General features: G+C 41.9%; 1 protein-coding gene across 1 annotated transcript in view; it reads left to right on the top strand.

The window, feature by feature from the left end:
* The first annotated feature begins 12,758 nt into the window (after positions 1-12,758).
* The window catches only part of plcb3 (phospholipase C, beta 3 (phosphatidylinositol-specific)), a 48,829-nt gene continuing 47,035 nt past the window's right edge, over positions 12,759-14,552 (top strand). The window contains exon 1 of the mRNA XM_035675606.1: positions 12,759-13,464. Within this exon, the coding sequence (XP_035531499.1) occupies positions 13,366-13,464 (99 nt within the window). The 5' untranslated portion in view covers positions 12,759-13,365. The remainder of the gene's footprint in view (positions 13,465-14,552) is intronic.

Below are 14,552 nucleotides of genomic sequence, written 5' to 3'. Positions count from 1 at the left end.
ATTTAAGCTAATTACTTTAACTGTTTATTCCAGAGCTTTTCAAAGTCTGAGGCTGTGGGCATCCACTCAGATAAAGCTTACTTCAGTTTACTTTTAGTTTAGTTTACAATTTTGCTCAATTCCTGGATGGCTATGGTTTTTTTATGATGTTATTTGATCCCATACACACTCAACAACTGAGCTAAGATAGTCTAATATTGCTGTTTGACATAACTTCAGACCACACCAAATATGGAAGGTCTGTCCTTTATTTAGCAAAGTGGGAAAAACTGTAAAATTCCCCAAATCTCTAAACTATTTCTCTAACCAAATCACACACATTTAGGGCATTCTAAGTGATCTCCCGTTGATAACTAATGTAATAATTTCACTTCCATTCACTGAGCCTCCCCTGAGACTGTTTGGATTGCCGAAAACATCTGGTTTATCCTTCACCTATTTAAACTGTTTACTTAACTTTTAACACTCCCTTGCACACTGGTTTTCCTGCACTCTCGATCCAAAAACATGGTGTTAGGGTGTTCCATCCACATATTGAGTCAACCGACATCTATTTAATCCTAATTTCTATTCTTATTTCCCCCCTGAATAACTTGGCCTACTCCTCATTTTCCACACACCTCCTAACAACGGCAGAAGTGCCCCCTTGGGTACAAGTAACCCTGGTTGGGAATCACTGCTCTACTGGGCACCCTAACAAACCCAGGGAGCGCTTCTTCAGCACAGCAAATGCCACATTAACATCAGCTTCATGTATTCACTAAATCCCTTCCCTCCTAATATAATAACTGAATGGCTCTAATTATAAGCCTGCATTGAAAGAAAATAATGAAAACAGGGGCTTTTGGGAAATGACAGAATTCTGCTAAATGGACACAACCTTTTTCTTCCACTGCACGGTTAACCAACATAAACATTTAACAAGCCTTGTTGCCATGGAATCATACTAAGGCTCGGCTCCTCACTATTACCCATAGCAACTCTGACTGATAGGCTGACTAATAGCTGGATGAATATCTGACAAGCTGGTTGGCAGCAAAGACTGACTGCTTGTAGCATGTTTAAAGGGATTATATGAATGGGGAAAATAGCTCATTATGAATTCCCTGTTGAACAAACTCCATGCGGTTTTATTAATAGTCAAAATGTGCATCCAAGAAGGGAGAAATATAAAGAAAGATAGGAAATAATGAAGGGTGAAAAATTCAAACGAGGATTATAACATGAGTCAGAACAAGAAGACCGACACTGCAAGAAAAGGAGGGAACGATGAAGCAAATGAAAGATTAAGGGAGCGAAAGGAAAAAAAAGAGTGAAATCCAAGGCCACATGCTCCATGTCTTTTGTCAGTGAGCAGGGTTCTCCCAATACTCGCTCTGCTCCCTGACCGGCCTCTCCAGTTACACTGTTTAGTAGCACGTGCTCCACATTTCCCCATCTAAATGAGCCCAACGTGTCTCCATCAGTGAACCGACTGTAAATTAATCTCTTTGTTGTCTAACAGCCTAGGCAGAGACGGGATCGGGACAATGGAAAGGGGGAAACCACCGTGGATGAAAGCGAAATATAGAGAGATGTGTGGCCAGAAATGTGAAATAAATCATTAATATCCCATTTACTTGAGTATAATAGGATATACCTTTGATCTGACAATAATAAATCATAACCATCCAAGTCTCTCAGTCACTGCGACACCTGTTTTTGAGCCTTTTTGGACTCTTTGTGACCCTGACGAGGGAAAAGCAGACTACCAATAAAGCATTAGTGCATTAAAGCATGCATGACTTTAGAGAACTGCATTAGTGAATGAAAGGTGGATGTGAGATGAACTGAGGAACGAATCTACGCTGAGAAAGAGAAATATTTATTCTTGAAAGGGTGGGCTATCAATCAGCGGGGCTCTGGTGCACACAAGGAATTAAAAATAAGATTACACCCATACCAAACAGATTCTAAAAAGATCTGTATTTTAAAAACCACTGAGTTGAAGATTTTCTCCTGCATTCATTTACTCATACTTTTTTGACTCTGTGAGGCTATAACGCATAGCATACTAATCCATTATTGGCAGACAATCAAAGCACATTGATTTTAAAATCCTCTCTAGGCCATTTAATCACCTCTGCTGGCATGTGAGTCTCTGTAGTGTCCCTGCTACTTTGTTATTATCCACATCTCCCGGGATATCCCTGTAACTGCCATTCAAACCTCAATGAAAGTCGGATACAGACACAAAAGTGCCAGATAAAGAACAATCTGCTTTTTACACCACATGGTATCAGTTTTGAACTCTCCTTGGGTGAATTTACACTCAGGTTTGCTGTGACTTGGAATAATATCTGGTTAGAATTAGTTACAGTTTGTCTGTTGGATTGGATTTGGGACTTCCAGGTGGGAATGTGGAGACAGCCAGACCTCCTGAAGAGTCTCTGTTATTAACAGCCAGCCTTACTGCAACAAGACAACAGCTCCACCATTATATCAACAGCCAGCCCATCCCTTTGTATAAATATATGCGTGTCAGTGGAGGAAGAAGATAAGTAGAAAGTTGGGAAAAGCTGCAGGTCAGGGCTCAGGACACCAGAGCAAGAGTCGAAAATGAACGCCGACTTTTTTCTTTTACTTCTTGTAAAAAAGTCTGGCTTTTTATCCGCTATAGAGTAGCCTAACCTGGAGATTTTGCTTCCAGCAACCAGCCTCTTCCTGCCTTTTCTCTCCGTTAGCCTACTAGGAATTCTCCAAACCTGTTAAGTCGTTGTATTCCTCAAGCTAGGAATAGAATGTGGGTCAATGCCAGCTCAGTAGAGTCGACATGAGCTTACCAACTACTGACGCCAGCAGCTACACCACAGCTGCCGCTGGGCTACAGTATAACCACAGGGCTCTCCGTGTGTCACCATGACCAAGGGTTTGAGGTGTTGTAGTGCAGAGGGATTGTGAAGTTATGCACAGTCATTACTACAGCCAGCGGGTTCATTAAAAGGAGCCCCCCGACAAGATTTATGACTGGACCCCCCACCCGGGTACATCAGTATCACCTCATTTGTCTCTTGTTTGCCCTCACCACCCCTGCCTGATTAAAGCGTCTCCCACACCACCTCCCTTTTGCTCTACTTTAAAGTTTGCAATTAGAAGAGACAAGAAAGGAGGGAGGGGGGCATGCAACAACCTAGATAAACCAAAGCCACAACCACATAAAAAGTCAGTTTTTCTCTTTATCTCCATCTCAAATTTATCACTATTAAATACTGATGTTGCTAACTTAATCCCCCCCCCCCAAAAAAAAAACAGCAGCTAAACAATGTATTTGTCGCCAAAAGTATGACATAAGTGCTCATTTCCAGTCAGCCATTAATATTGGATTAAATTAATTCACAGGTGTGCTTTAAAACAGCTCCAGCCAATCAGAACAGAGATCAGGGGCTGTCTATTTCATGATGAAGCTATAAAGCTTCACCAGCTACATTTAGCCTACCTGTGAGTGAGGGGCTGAAGTTTGCCCACAAGGCGTTTATCGGACTGTTAGACATTAATTCTTCCCATGTTCACACTCTTTCCTTATTTCCGTCTTCATTACATCATCTACTTACATATGGCCCACATACTATAAGGCTATAGAACAAGCGTGGCTAGGCCAAAAGCAGCGACAAAGGGCCTATTAATGTTTCTTTATCAACAGTTTGCTTTAGGACTAGACAGAGGGACAAGCCCCAGAGCCGATAAACTGACTTATTAGGCTGTACCGTGGAGCCCAATTACTTAGCAGAGCCGCCTGATCGATACGTTCGATCGGTTTCGAGGCCGGTTATTGTTAGTGTCTTTACCTCACAGTCGTAGAGGTCCGTTAGCTGGTCGATAATCCACTCCTCCAGGTTCAGTCTCTTCCGCAGCTCCTTACGGTCGTATTTGACGGTTACGCGTCCCTGCTTCCGAACGGGTGTCTCCGGTTCCTCCGTGGTGCCGGCCGGCGTCTGGAAATATACCCGGGGTTGAGGGCTCGTCTCCGGGCTCGTTACAGCAGCCATGGTCGCTCGGTTTGGGGAGAAAAAATTCGCCCCCCGGAGGTGTAGAAGTGTGAAAGGGGCGACGGAAAGGAGGCGAAGCGGTCTCCGTGCGTCTGTTCGCTTTTTCTGCGCTGAAAAATCCCCGTTGATAAATGTGTGACTTGAAATCCCCCGAAGAAGAAACAACGTTGGACCTGATGCTTTTGTTGTCCAAAATCGCTCAAAGGGACATTGGCAGTGGCCAGGTCGCTTCCACACAACAAAAAGCACCGACGGGTACGGTGAAACGTAAAGTGTAACCGACTTATTGGGCTATTTACAGCATGCAAACTCTGCTTGTATAAAAAAAAAAGAGAGGACAGCAGTAGCAGAGCCGGCCTTAACTCTTCATTCAGTTCAGTACAAAGAGAAATCACACGTCTCTCTCTCTCTTTCTCTCTCTCTTTCTCTCTCTCCCTCGCTCTCTCTGTCCCCACGAGAGGTGCGTGCGCGCTCTCTGACTGGACTCGAGCGCATCAGACGTAGCGCAACTGAAAAAAAGAAAAAGAACAAAATATATATATCTTGTTTTTCTAACTTTGAAAACCAGTTAAACACGTATTTTCTTTCTCTTTTTTCTCTTATATACTCCCCCCAGCCCTTCCTTTTATTTAACTTTCACATGTGACCCCCTCTCGAGCCCACTGCTCTCATATTAACGCAGTTCACCGCATTTGGCACGAGGACAAATGCTTTTTGCTGCTAGCATCACCAATTATAAACATCAAAGATTTATATTTTAGTTTGTCTGTATGCCTTTGCCCTACTTTAAAAGACTTAAGTCCTTACAATGACCCATTCAGACCTATTCAACAGCCCAACCTTTGACAAACCTCCTGACTTCTTGAAATGGCCTATTATATGTCATTGTGTTTGGCCTGCCAGAGGCAACACATTATACACTAAAGACCTGCATTGTGCAGCACTTTGTCCTCACACACTATCTACACAAATTCCAGTCCATAACTGCTTCAAACACTTGGTATTTCAGTGCTCATCTGACTAGTTACCAACAGTTAAAAATCTCTCCTGTGGAATGTGTGAAAAGTGCAAAATTTAACACCTCAGTTTGGGTAAAGAGATTTCACAATATACAAAAATGACTATTGTATGTATTTCTGTTTGTAAAAGGATGTTCTTCTCTTCTGCACTCTTCACTGTAAGCAGACAGCAGCTAGTATGGGTTTTACAATTTAACTTTCATGTTTCATCTCTATGTTACAACAGAGATAAGAGCACTGGATGTGTTCCATTAACAGGAAACCAGTCCCGTTTTTTCCCAGTCTGCCTATTGTGTTATAACAGCAGGGAACCCCACACCCCGGCTAGGCTGGTTAATAACAAGAGTTTTAATAATAATAGGAGTGTGAAGTGAAGGGGGAGGTAAAGAGAGGGAGAGCGAATTCATAAGGTCTGTCTCTCCCCCTCCTTTGGAGTGTGTATGTGGGTGTTCACATCTGTCAGCTTACTCATATTGGTGTGTGTGTGTGTGTGTGTGTGTGTGTGTGTGTGCCAATGTGTGTGTCGTACGGGCCTGAGCAGCCATTTCACATACAACCATGGCAACAAGACATAAAAAAGCTGAATTATTCAGTGAGCATGTCTGAAACTTACAGTTGAGTAAGCACAGACAGACCAACACACACTCTCACACACAACTTAAACATTCAGTGTGCTTGCATATAAAAATACTCTAGTCTCACACAACACACACGCCGTCACTGTTACACAAAAACATCCAGGTAAAAGTGTAAAACGCAAATGCAAACTAGCTGGACCTGTCTGACCTGTCAAAGATATTTGGGTCTTTTGACTTCATGTCAGACAGACAGAGACCTCTGAAGAGGGAGTTCAGCATAATGGTAGCATTTAATATTAAAACTGTGGTGGCCTTGGGGGGCGGGAAAAGGTACGAGGCCAGCATATAGAGTATGATGCATGTGTGAGAAAATGTCATGTCACGAGCTCAAATAATCTCACTGAGCTTGCAAATAGCCATGGAACTGAGTTTATTAGATTCTATGGTGAATAACCATGTGCTTAAGCACCGTGGTAGACCTTTATGACACAGATCTGCTATTGCCTAACACTGTACTCATGTAGCTGTATCACCTACTGTAGTCCTCCTGACCAGTCCATGGGGACATGTTTTTTTTCTATGAGAAAACCTGTCAGGAGCTTCCTTATTTAACTCTACGTCTTTAACTTTGCAAAAGCAAAAAACGAAAAAAAGAAAGAATTCAGATCCTTTTTAAGTAAAAGTAGTAATACAACAATGTAAAATACTTAATTACAAGCAAAAATCCCATATTCAGAATGCTACCTAAGTAAAATTAGAGATGTATTATCAGTTAAATGTAGGTAAAAGTACTATTACATTGTGGTGGTACTGATTCCACAGGTCTCCGCTCAGGGGAAAGGAGCCTGAGAATCAGTTCCCAACCACATGATAAAAAATAAAAAAATTAAGCTGGAGAACAAAACTTACAAGTACTTTAACAATAAGAAAAAATGCCTCTTTAATAATGAAAAGGAAATACTGATGCATCAATGTGTAAGCAGTGTTTTACTGTTGTTGGCAGTTCAGTAGTCTAGTTCAGTGGTTCCCAACCTAGGGATCGGGCCCCTTTAAAGGTCACCAGATGAATCATTATTTATTAATCATGAGATGATTAATGAGAGAGGAAGGAAGAACAAACTCAGTTCTGATACACACATTTAGGTTTATTTATTGGACGGCTCTCTAATCTTTTTGTGGAAAATTTGAACAGTTATTGAAATTAAACCACGTGGAAGTTTAGAAGGGGGATCTGTCTTTGGTGGAACGACTAACAACACATCAGCATGGCAACTTTATTTGTATAGTGCCTTTCCAGCTGCGTTGTTGTGTTGAGACATCATTTAAGAGAAACACAAAACAATACAAGACAATATAAATAAGATTTAAAAGAGTAATAGTCGTCTGAAACATGACAGTTGGGCCCAGAGGAGACAGTGACGTGTTTTATATATCAAATCTTCATGTTAAAAGTAACTATAGTAGTCAAATAAGCCTAAATATAGTGCAGTTAATAGTACTAGTAAAAGAAAAAGTTTAAAGTAGCATGAAATGTAAATAGTCTAGTAATGTACAAGTACCTCACAGTACAGTACTTGAATAAATGCACCATGGATCAAAAGTAAAAGTACAATAATTACTGAGGCATTAATGTGTAAGGAGCATTATACTGTTGTTACTAGCTGGTTTAGATGGAGATAATCTAACTATTTGATATACTGTTAGGTAGTTTAATCTATAACAATGCAGCATATTTGTTTTGTATGTAAATAATTTAATCTGTAGATAAACAATAAATGTAGTGGAGTAAAAAGTACACTATTTCCCTCTGAACTGTAGTAGAAGAGTACTTGAGTAAATGCGTAGTTCATTTTACTGAGCACACTATGACATGTACAGTAAGAACATTAGCGGAAGAAACTAATTCTGCTGTCTGCTCCCAGTCTCACTTCCTCCTCTATAATGTGAAGAGTACAGTATTTTCACCTCCTGCAGCTCATACCTGGCTCCACACTGTAAACCAGGCTCTCACCTACTGTTCATTTTATTTATGTATCTATACAGACTCCTTGAGCATCATTTGGAAAACTGCCCTCAGAAATACAGACATCTCTCCTTTGCCCCCTACAAGGAGCCAGGAGTTTAGGAAGTCATCCATCCACACGGGGGAACTGTCGAGCTGTTTCCACTGAGCTCTCAGCTCTGAGAGAAAGACATGTCTCTTTACCCTTGTATTCCTTCTGAGTGACAATACATCTATAATGAATCTCGCTATTTCTTCCAAAAGTAATAATATAGTTACAATTTGTATATCATTATAGACAAATGTTTATTTCATGTGATTGTAATTAATATGATTACATATGACAAATAAACTTGACTGATTGATTTTTCCACACTCAGACCAACACACCTAGAGCTAGGCTGGATTCTCCTACCAATAATCTGTCACATCAAGTGACATTTTCTAAATTATTAATAGGCAAATAACATGCTTGATTAAACAAATAAAATAAATACTCAATCATATGAAGTCAGTCAACATTGGAGTGTATTGTAAAATAACTTGAATTAAGCTTTATATTGTATTGTATTGTACTCTATTGTATTATATGGTTTTCTAACTGTTCACCAGAGTCTTGCTTTAGCCTGTGTTCCTTATGTAGTGTGCCATGGTGTACACAATGGTTTTACCCTGATTTACTTGTGCAAATACACTCACACTTAGCACAGATTGCTGTGACTGACAGTTGTACACATATAGGTAGGCTACACCCCCACTATTCCCATAGCAGAGGACAACTGGAGCAGAGCTGAACCTAGTACATCCACATTCCTAACTGTTGCACAATCCATCCCGAGACAGTACAGAAGGGAGGGAAGTGTTGCCACGCAGCCACTAGATGGCAGTATAGGATTATACTGCAGCTATGCAGCGACTGATGTAAAAATGTAAAAAAGTAAAAAACCCTTGGCTTCAGTCCCTTATGTGGAGCATTTCTAGGGCACACAGGGAAGGGATTGACAGCTGGAGCTAAACTCATTTAGACAGAGTGGATTGTAATAAATGTGAAAACCTCACAAGAGTAAATTTTAGTTCTCAGTCACATCCACCTGCATTATCTGCGAATGCCTCTTCTGGGAAAAAAACGTAATCAGCACTTTGCTCACAGGCCCACATGGTAGCTTTTTTCCAAAACACAGCGACAAAACTGTGCGATGTTATGGAGACAGATGGGTCCAGTCTCCAGTGAACTGTCAACCACTACAGGACAAAATCTCAGCAGCGCTGTGGAGAGTAATCTGACCAAGTTTTTATTGCTACTGTTGACTGAGTCAGGCCTTTCTTATTAAAGCAAGAGTGTGCACTGTACATGCTTGTGTGTGTGTGTGTGTGTGTGTGTGTGTGTGGAGAGACATGAAATGCCTGTGTGTCCTTTATACAATGTGTGTTGTGGAGTCTTGCTTTGCGTTGGAGAGAGAGAAGAGATTCTGGCCGTTTACTAGAGAGTAGAGAGAGAGAGAGAGAGAGAGAGAAGAGAGAGGAGTGGTTGGGGGTCTTCTCTTTCTCCGTAACATCTTTTCCATGTGTCTCTGTACCTCACTTTGTTCCATTTATAACCTCTATTGTCCCCCCCTTTGTGTCTTTTCATAACCCTCTTTATTAACAGGCCATTATGAGTTCTCCTTTTTTCTGACAGCCTACACTTATTCCTCTAACTCCATTAACTCTTCCTCCTTCCCTGTACTGTTTCTTTCACTCTTCCTTTAATGCTTCCTTCTTTCTTTTCTTTCTAACAATTGTATTTCACTCTACATGACACAGGGAAAAGGAACAACTAAATATCTTGCCTTCCTTGTTAAACTGAACACAAAAAAGCAGAATGTCTGATTAAATCTCACACTCATTCCGGTTACATTACCCATGAATGTAAACTATCCCTTCCACTCCCCTCCCTCACCCATTAAATCCCTCTCTCTTTTTTCTGTATCTCTCTTATTAAATGCTACTTCCTTTTGCTGTGCTTGTCCTCTTTTGCTCCCGTTCCTCTTTCAGCTTTATTCGCCTCATTTGTAGTCCTATCAAGGGGGCTCACAAGGGCACCACAGCTGTGTCAGAAAAGTTTATTTATGTAGCACGTCTCATTATAGGCAAACACAATGTGCTTCATATTAAAATACAACAAGTAAAATGCAACAGTATGCAGGCTGATCTGTGAAGCTGTATTTGTGAGGAAGAGCGGTGCTTGTTCACCATGTTAGTGTATCATGTTCAGATGCTATAGATTTGCTTGAATGACTAAACATCAAGTAACAGCTGACGGCTGATGGGAATGTCATTAATAGGTGATTGTTATAAATCAAAGTACTGGACAAATTACAAGTGTGACCTGGTGATGGCACTAAATGCAAAGTTAAGGGATTACTGAAGTTATTACAATTCATCCATGAAGATATGTACCAAATTACATAGCAACACATCCAATAGTTGTCAGGAGTTGTCACTAAAAACTAAAACATTAACCTGCTGGTAGCGCTGCAGGAAACGTCCTGTGGGAACCATGAATTTCAGTATATGCATTTACTGTGCATTAGTGAAAGCTCTGACCTGCTGGTGGTGTATGAGGAAAACTCAGAGAATCGTCTAAGTCTTTAGGGTTCATTGTCCGGGGATCATGGATGTGTAAACCAAATTCTATGACAAACTATCCATAGTTGTCAAAACATGTCAATAAAACCCCCACAAATGTCCATCAAATGGTGGCACTACAGGAATAGACTTCATTTGTTTAACAGACAAGGGAATGGGCAGCCTCAGCCCTCTTATATATATATAACTATGACCATGGAGATGATGGACCCTGGATCTTCAAATGCAAAAATCACTAGAAAAAAAGCTCTGACTAGACTGTATGTAGTGGGAAGCCAAACAATTAAGTAGAAATATGAAGTTGATTCTGAGAAGAAAGTAAAAAGAGCTTGTTCAACTACATTTACTCCTGTTACAGAGCCTAATCCTACATTTACACTGACCAATGGGAACTGGACACCTGTTGGAATGAGAGAGCAGGAGGTAGAGGAAAATACAAAGGAGGAAAGAAGGAGTGTTTTAACTGGAACAGAGAGACCTAGAGAGAGAATGTAGTTGTAAAAAGGGAGAACAGGAGGAAACAGAGAGAGGGCTGCAGGGAGGGAGGAGGCGGCCTATTGACACTGCAGGTGCCTGCACTTCAAACATAATGTTCAACACAACAGTGTTTGACTAAAAAGATTATTCACGTGTGTGTATACATATGAGAGATAGTGTGTGTGTGTGCATTTTATTAAGCACCAGAGAAACACAATATTCCTGCTTATGCATGTGTGCTGCTCTGTTGAAAGAATGCATATGCATGTGTCCATCTTGTATTTGTTTGTTGTTATTTGAGAGGTTGTTGGTTGTGTGTGTGTTTGTGTGTGGTGGTTTAAGATCAGATTAATCAACAAGTCTCTGGACTCAGTTACAGGCTGGATTTACACAGAGACACAGACACACAGCTCAGATATACAACACAAACACACACACACAACTCAATGCCAATCTGTCTAGCTGCTGAATTGTTAAACAATCTATCTCCCACAGGATATGTGCACCTCCTGGGGGTCATGTAACCCTGACACCAGCAGTTTCTAGACACAAATAGGGAATCATGTGTTCATAGATTATTTCAGGTTTATATTCTTGTCGATTCTCTTTGGATTTTACCTTCCTCGCTATGGTTCTGGTCAAGGAAAAACACACGGCCAGTCAGTCAGTCAGTCAGTCAGTCAGTCAGTAGTAGAGCTGCAGCATAGCAGACATTCCTGCTGGGTGTAGTTAGGGAGTTGGAGAATAGCAACGGTTGCCAAAAAATCTGTTGCTGCGTAACGTTTATTTTTTATTTTTTATGAGAAGTCCAAGTTGTAATGTTGCTTGGCAGCGGGATTTGGATGGGATTGGACTTCAACTGTGCAGCCTCCTTTGCTCTCACGCTTCTTAAAACATGATACGATGCCCCTGAGCTGGAGGGGAAAGTTACCTGATGACTTTCAGTGGCTTCAATTACCTTCTTTTAAATTATTTCCTGTTTACCTAATGCAGATTTAATATAATTATTTGTAAAATATATCTTTAATCTCACAATCTGACTGCCAGCACCCAACCACTTATCCCCTATTGCTTCAAAATTACGTTCAGGCTGATTACTGTGTAGTTCCAATGATGGTGATAACTGTTGGCATGTTTTTAATAACATTATTGCAATTTAAAGAATTAAAACAGAGATACAGTTTTATTTAACGTATCCCAACATTTTTGGTTTGTGGCCCCTCTTGCCAAGAGAGATGAGAACACTGATACTGCTTTCATGACGATACTGTAAATATGAAGCTATAGCCTGGACACAGTTAGCTTAGCTTATTGTGCTGGGTGTCGGTGGGTGGATTATTATACTGTTATAGACATAATGGGAAGTAATTGTCTGTGAAGGCAGTTGTATAAAGTCCTCTGTGGCTCCAGAGCAGCTTTCTATAGTTTAAGAAATAATGACCCCAATGTCACCAGGGTTATCGTGGCTTAAGGCTTAGAAACTACATTTTATTAACAGAAAGCCTATTGTACAACGTTGTGCAAGACATGTGGCATTTATGTTTAATGAAAGACACCTTAGAGATGCATCATGGGAAGTGTAGGATCCAGCCTTTTTTGGTACTTGACTTCATACAAGGCACCAACAGCCTCTGCAGCTTTGATTTTTACAATTCTTTGTTTAATCTGCCTCTCACAAGTTGGCCAACTTTATGAAGGCTCGATACTAAATGACTGGAGGACCCCTTTAAGTGCTAGCAGACTGACTGCATTTGGAGAGATTTGGAGAAGTGATGAAGTTAACAAAAAAGGTGTGTAAACTTGTTGCAATGGTCAGCATAAATAGGGTATAATGAAAAACCTGTGTAATTTCAGAAAGAGAAGATACACACGGTCATGTTCATTTTACCGTATGGATACTGTAGATTTTAGGAGACATGCAGACAGTGTGGCAGACAGAGAAATTAAAACACACCCCTTTTACCCAAATTCTGACTCCCCCTCCCCTCTCCCTTTGCTCATTCACTCAGCGCTATCTGACGCTGTCCTTCTCCCTCACACTCTCCTCTCGGAATCCTCTCTTTTTTTCCACAGAAAACATGCAGAGAGGAGAGGAGGAGGAGAAAAGTAGAAACGCGTCGGAGGCGAGAAGAGAGAGAGGAAGCAGAGAAAGTTGGTAGAGGAGCGAGAGGGCGAGAGGAGAGGAGAGGTCGACCAGATGGGAGGAAGGAAGGAAAGGATCTCTCTGCGGGCTTAAGTGCGCGATTAAAGGATTCATCATAAATAAACAAATATATGAATCAAAGCCTATAATAAAAAAGGGGAGTTATAGGCGCGCTACCGCGTAGCGTGGACGCGGACAAGCCAGACAGCGGCGGTGCGCGCTGAAACAGCCAAGTTGTGTTTCTCTCTCTGGATTTTACTCCTCATGTTCTTCAAACTCTCGGTGAGGTTCACTAACTTTTAAGGACAGCGTCTGAAAAACTTCCCCTCCCCTCGGCCCTCCAAATAACGCTCTCTCCCCGGGGAAAAAAACTGAGTAAAAGAAGCTCCGGGGTGGAAGTGGAGGAAGGAAGAGCGTTTTTGTTCCTTCCGAGGAGTCCAGCTCGCCGTAGCCGGGGTTTAGGCGTTGGCACCCGGGCAGGGAGTCCCTCGCCATGGCCGGGGCCAAGCCGGGAGTCCACGCGCTGCAGCTCAAACCCGTGTCCGTCCACGAAGCGCTGAAGAAGGGGGGCAAATTCATCAAATGGGACGAGGTGAGAGTGACATGTTTTGAAGTGTGTTGTTTTATTCCCAGGTGGCACTTTCGCTACGGTGGAATGAATCAGATTGCTTCCTGATCAAGAAGTGCTCCTGATGTGATCAACTGTGAGAGAAAGACAGGAGACATGACAGCCCTGCTCTTTGACAGTAGGCCCACTGTTGTGAGGTGACACACGACACTGAGTGTGTGTGTGTTAGACATGCACAGACACGGATCGTGTGTGTAGGTAGGGTGCAGGTGTGTGTAACCTCTTGGTCCTGCGCTGAACACAGAAGCCCACTATGTTTGCGAGTGAGTGTGTGTGTGTGTTAATCAGATACTCCAGCAGAAAATTCCCCTGTAGTTGCCAACAGGCAGCGGTGCTTTAATGTGTGTGTTGTGTTGTGTTGAATTCTCGTCGAGCCGGTTTTTCTCGGGCTCAGGTTCAGTTCAGACGCCCTCTAACACGCTCTTTTCTCTTCCTTTTTGTCCTATTTCTCTCTGTCTGTACTTTCCACCCTGCTCCCCCAGCGGGTTAAGAGGAGGAGAGCACCTGTCTGAATGGGGCTCTGTAGAAGTTTTTTAGAATTTAATTAAACTTAAGTGTGTGTATTCCTCTGACTCTTTAAATCATGTCAACACAAAAGGTTTGAAATGATTTTCCCTGCTCTACTTTTCTTTCCGCGTATTTCTGCAGCAGCATGTCTGGCAGCCCTGACATGCGCTTGGCAGCCCTGACATGCGCCTGCCTGTGTCATTGACCGTAGTGTGTGTGTGTGTGTGTGTGTGTGTTGGAGTTTTCTGAGACAGAGTGCAGGACCATTCTGCAATCTTGTCCATAGAGAAAGTAGGCGTGTGTGTCCATGTGTCTGAGTGGCCATCAATGATTAACTAAGTTGCTGGCTGATCTGGCCCTGAACTGTAGACCTGTGTCTTCCATTTGGAAACCCCTGTCTTGGATTTACAATAGGGTTGCATGCAAGTGTGTGTGTGTGTGTGTGTGTGTGTGTGTGTGTGTGTGGTGTGTGTTGTGTGAGAGTCCGATAGTCCCCAATGAGCCTTGTTATCATACATGGCCTTGCAATAGAAGGTCACTGCACA

Source organism: Morone saxatilis, unplaced genomic scaffold, assembly GCF_004916995.1.
Source record: "Morone saxatilis isolate NCDOM2014 unplaced genomic scaffold, NCSU_SB_2.0 Contig4, whole genome shotgun sequence".
NCBI classification, from domain to species: Eukaryota; Metazoa; Chordata; class Actinopteri; family Moronidae; genus Morone; species Morone saxatilis.
This window is presented reverse-complemented; position numbering and strand designations above follow the sequence as displayed.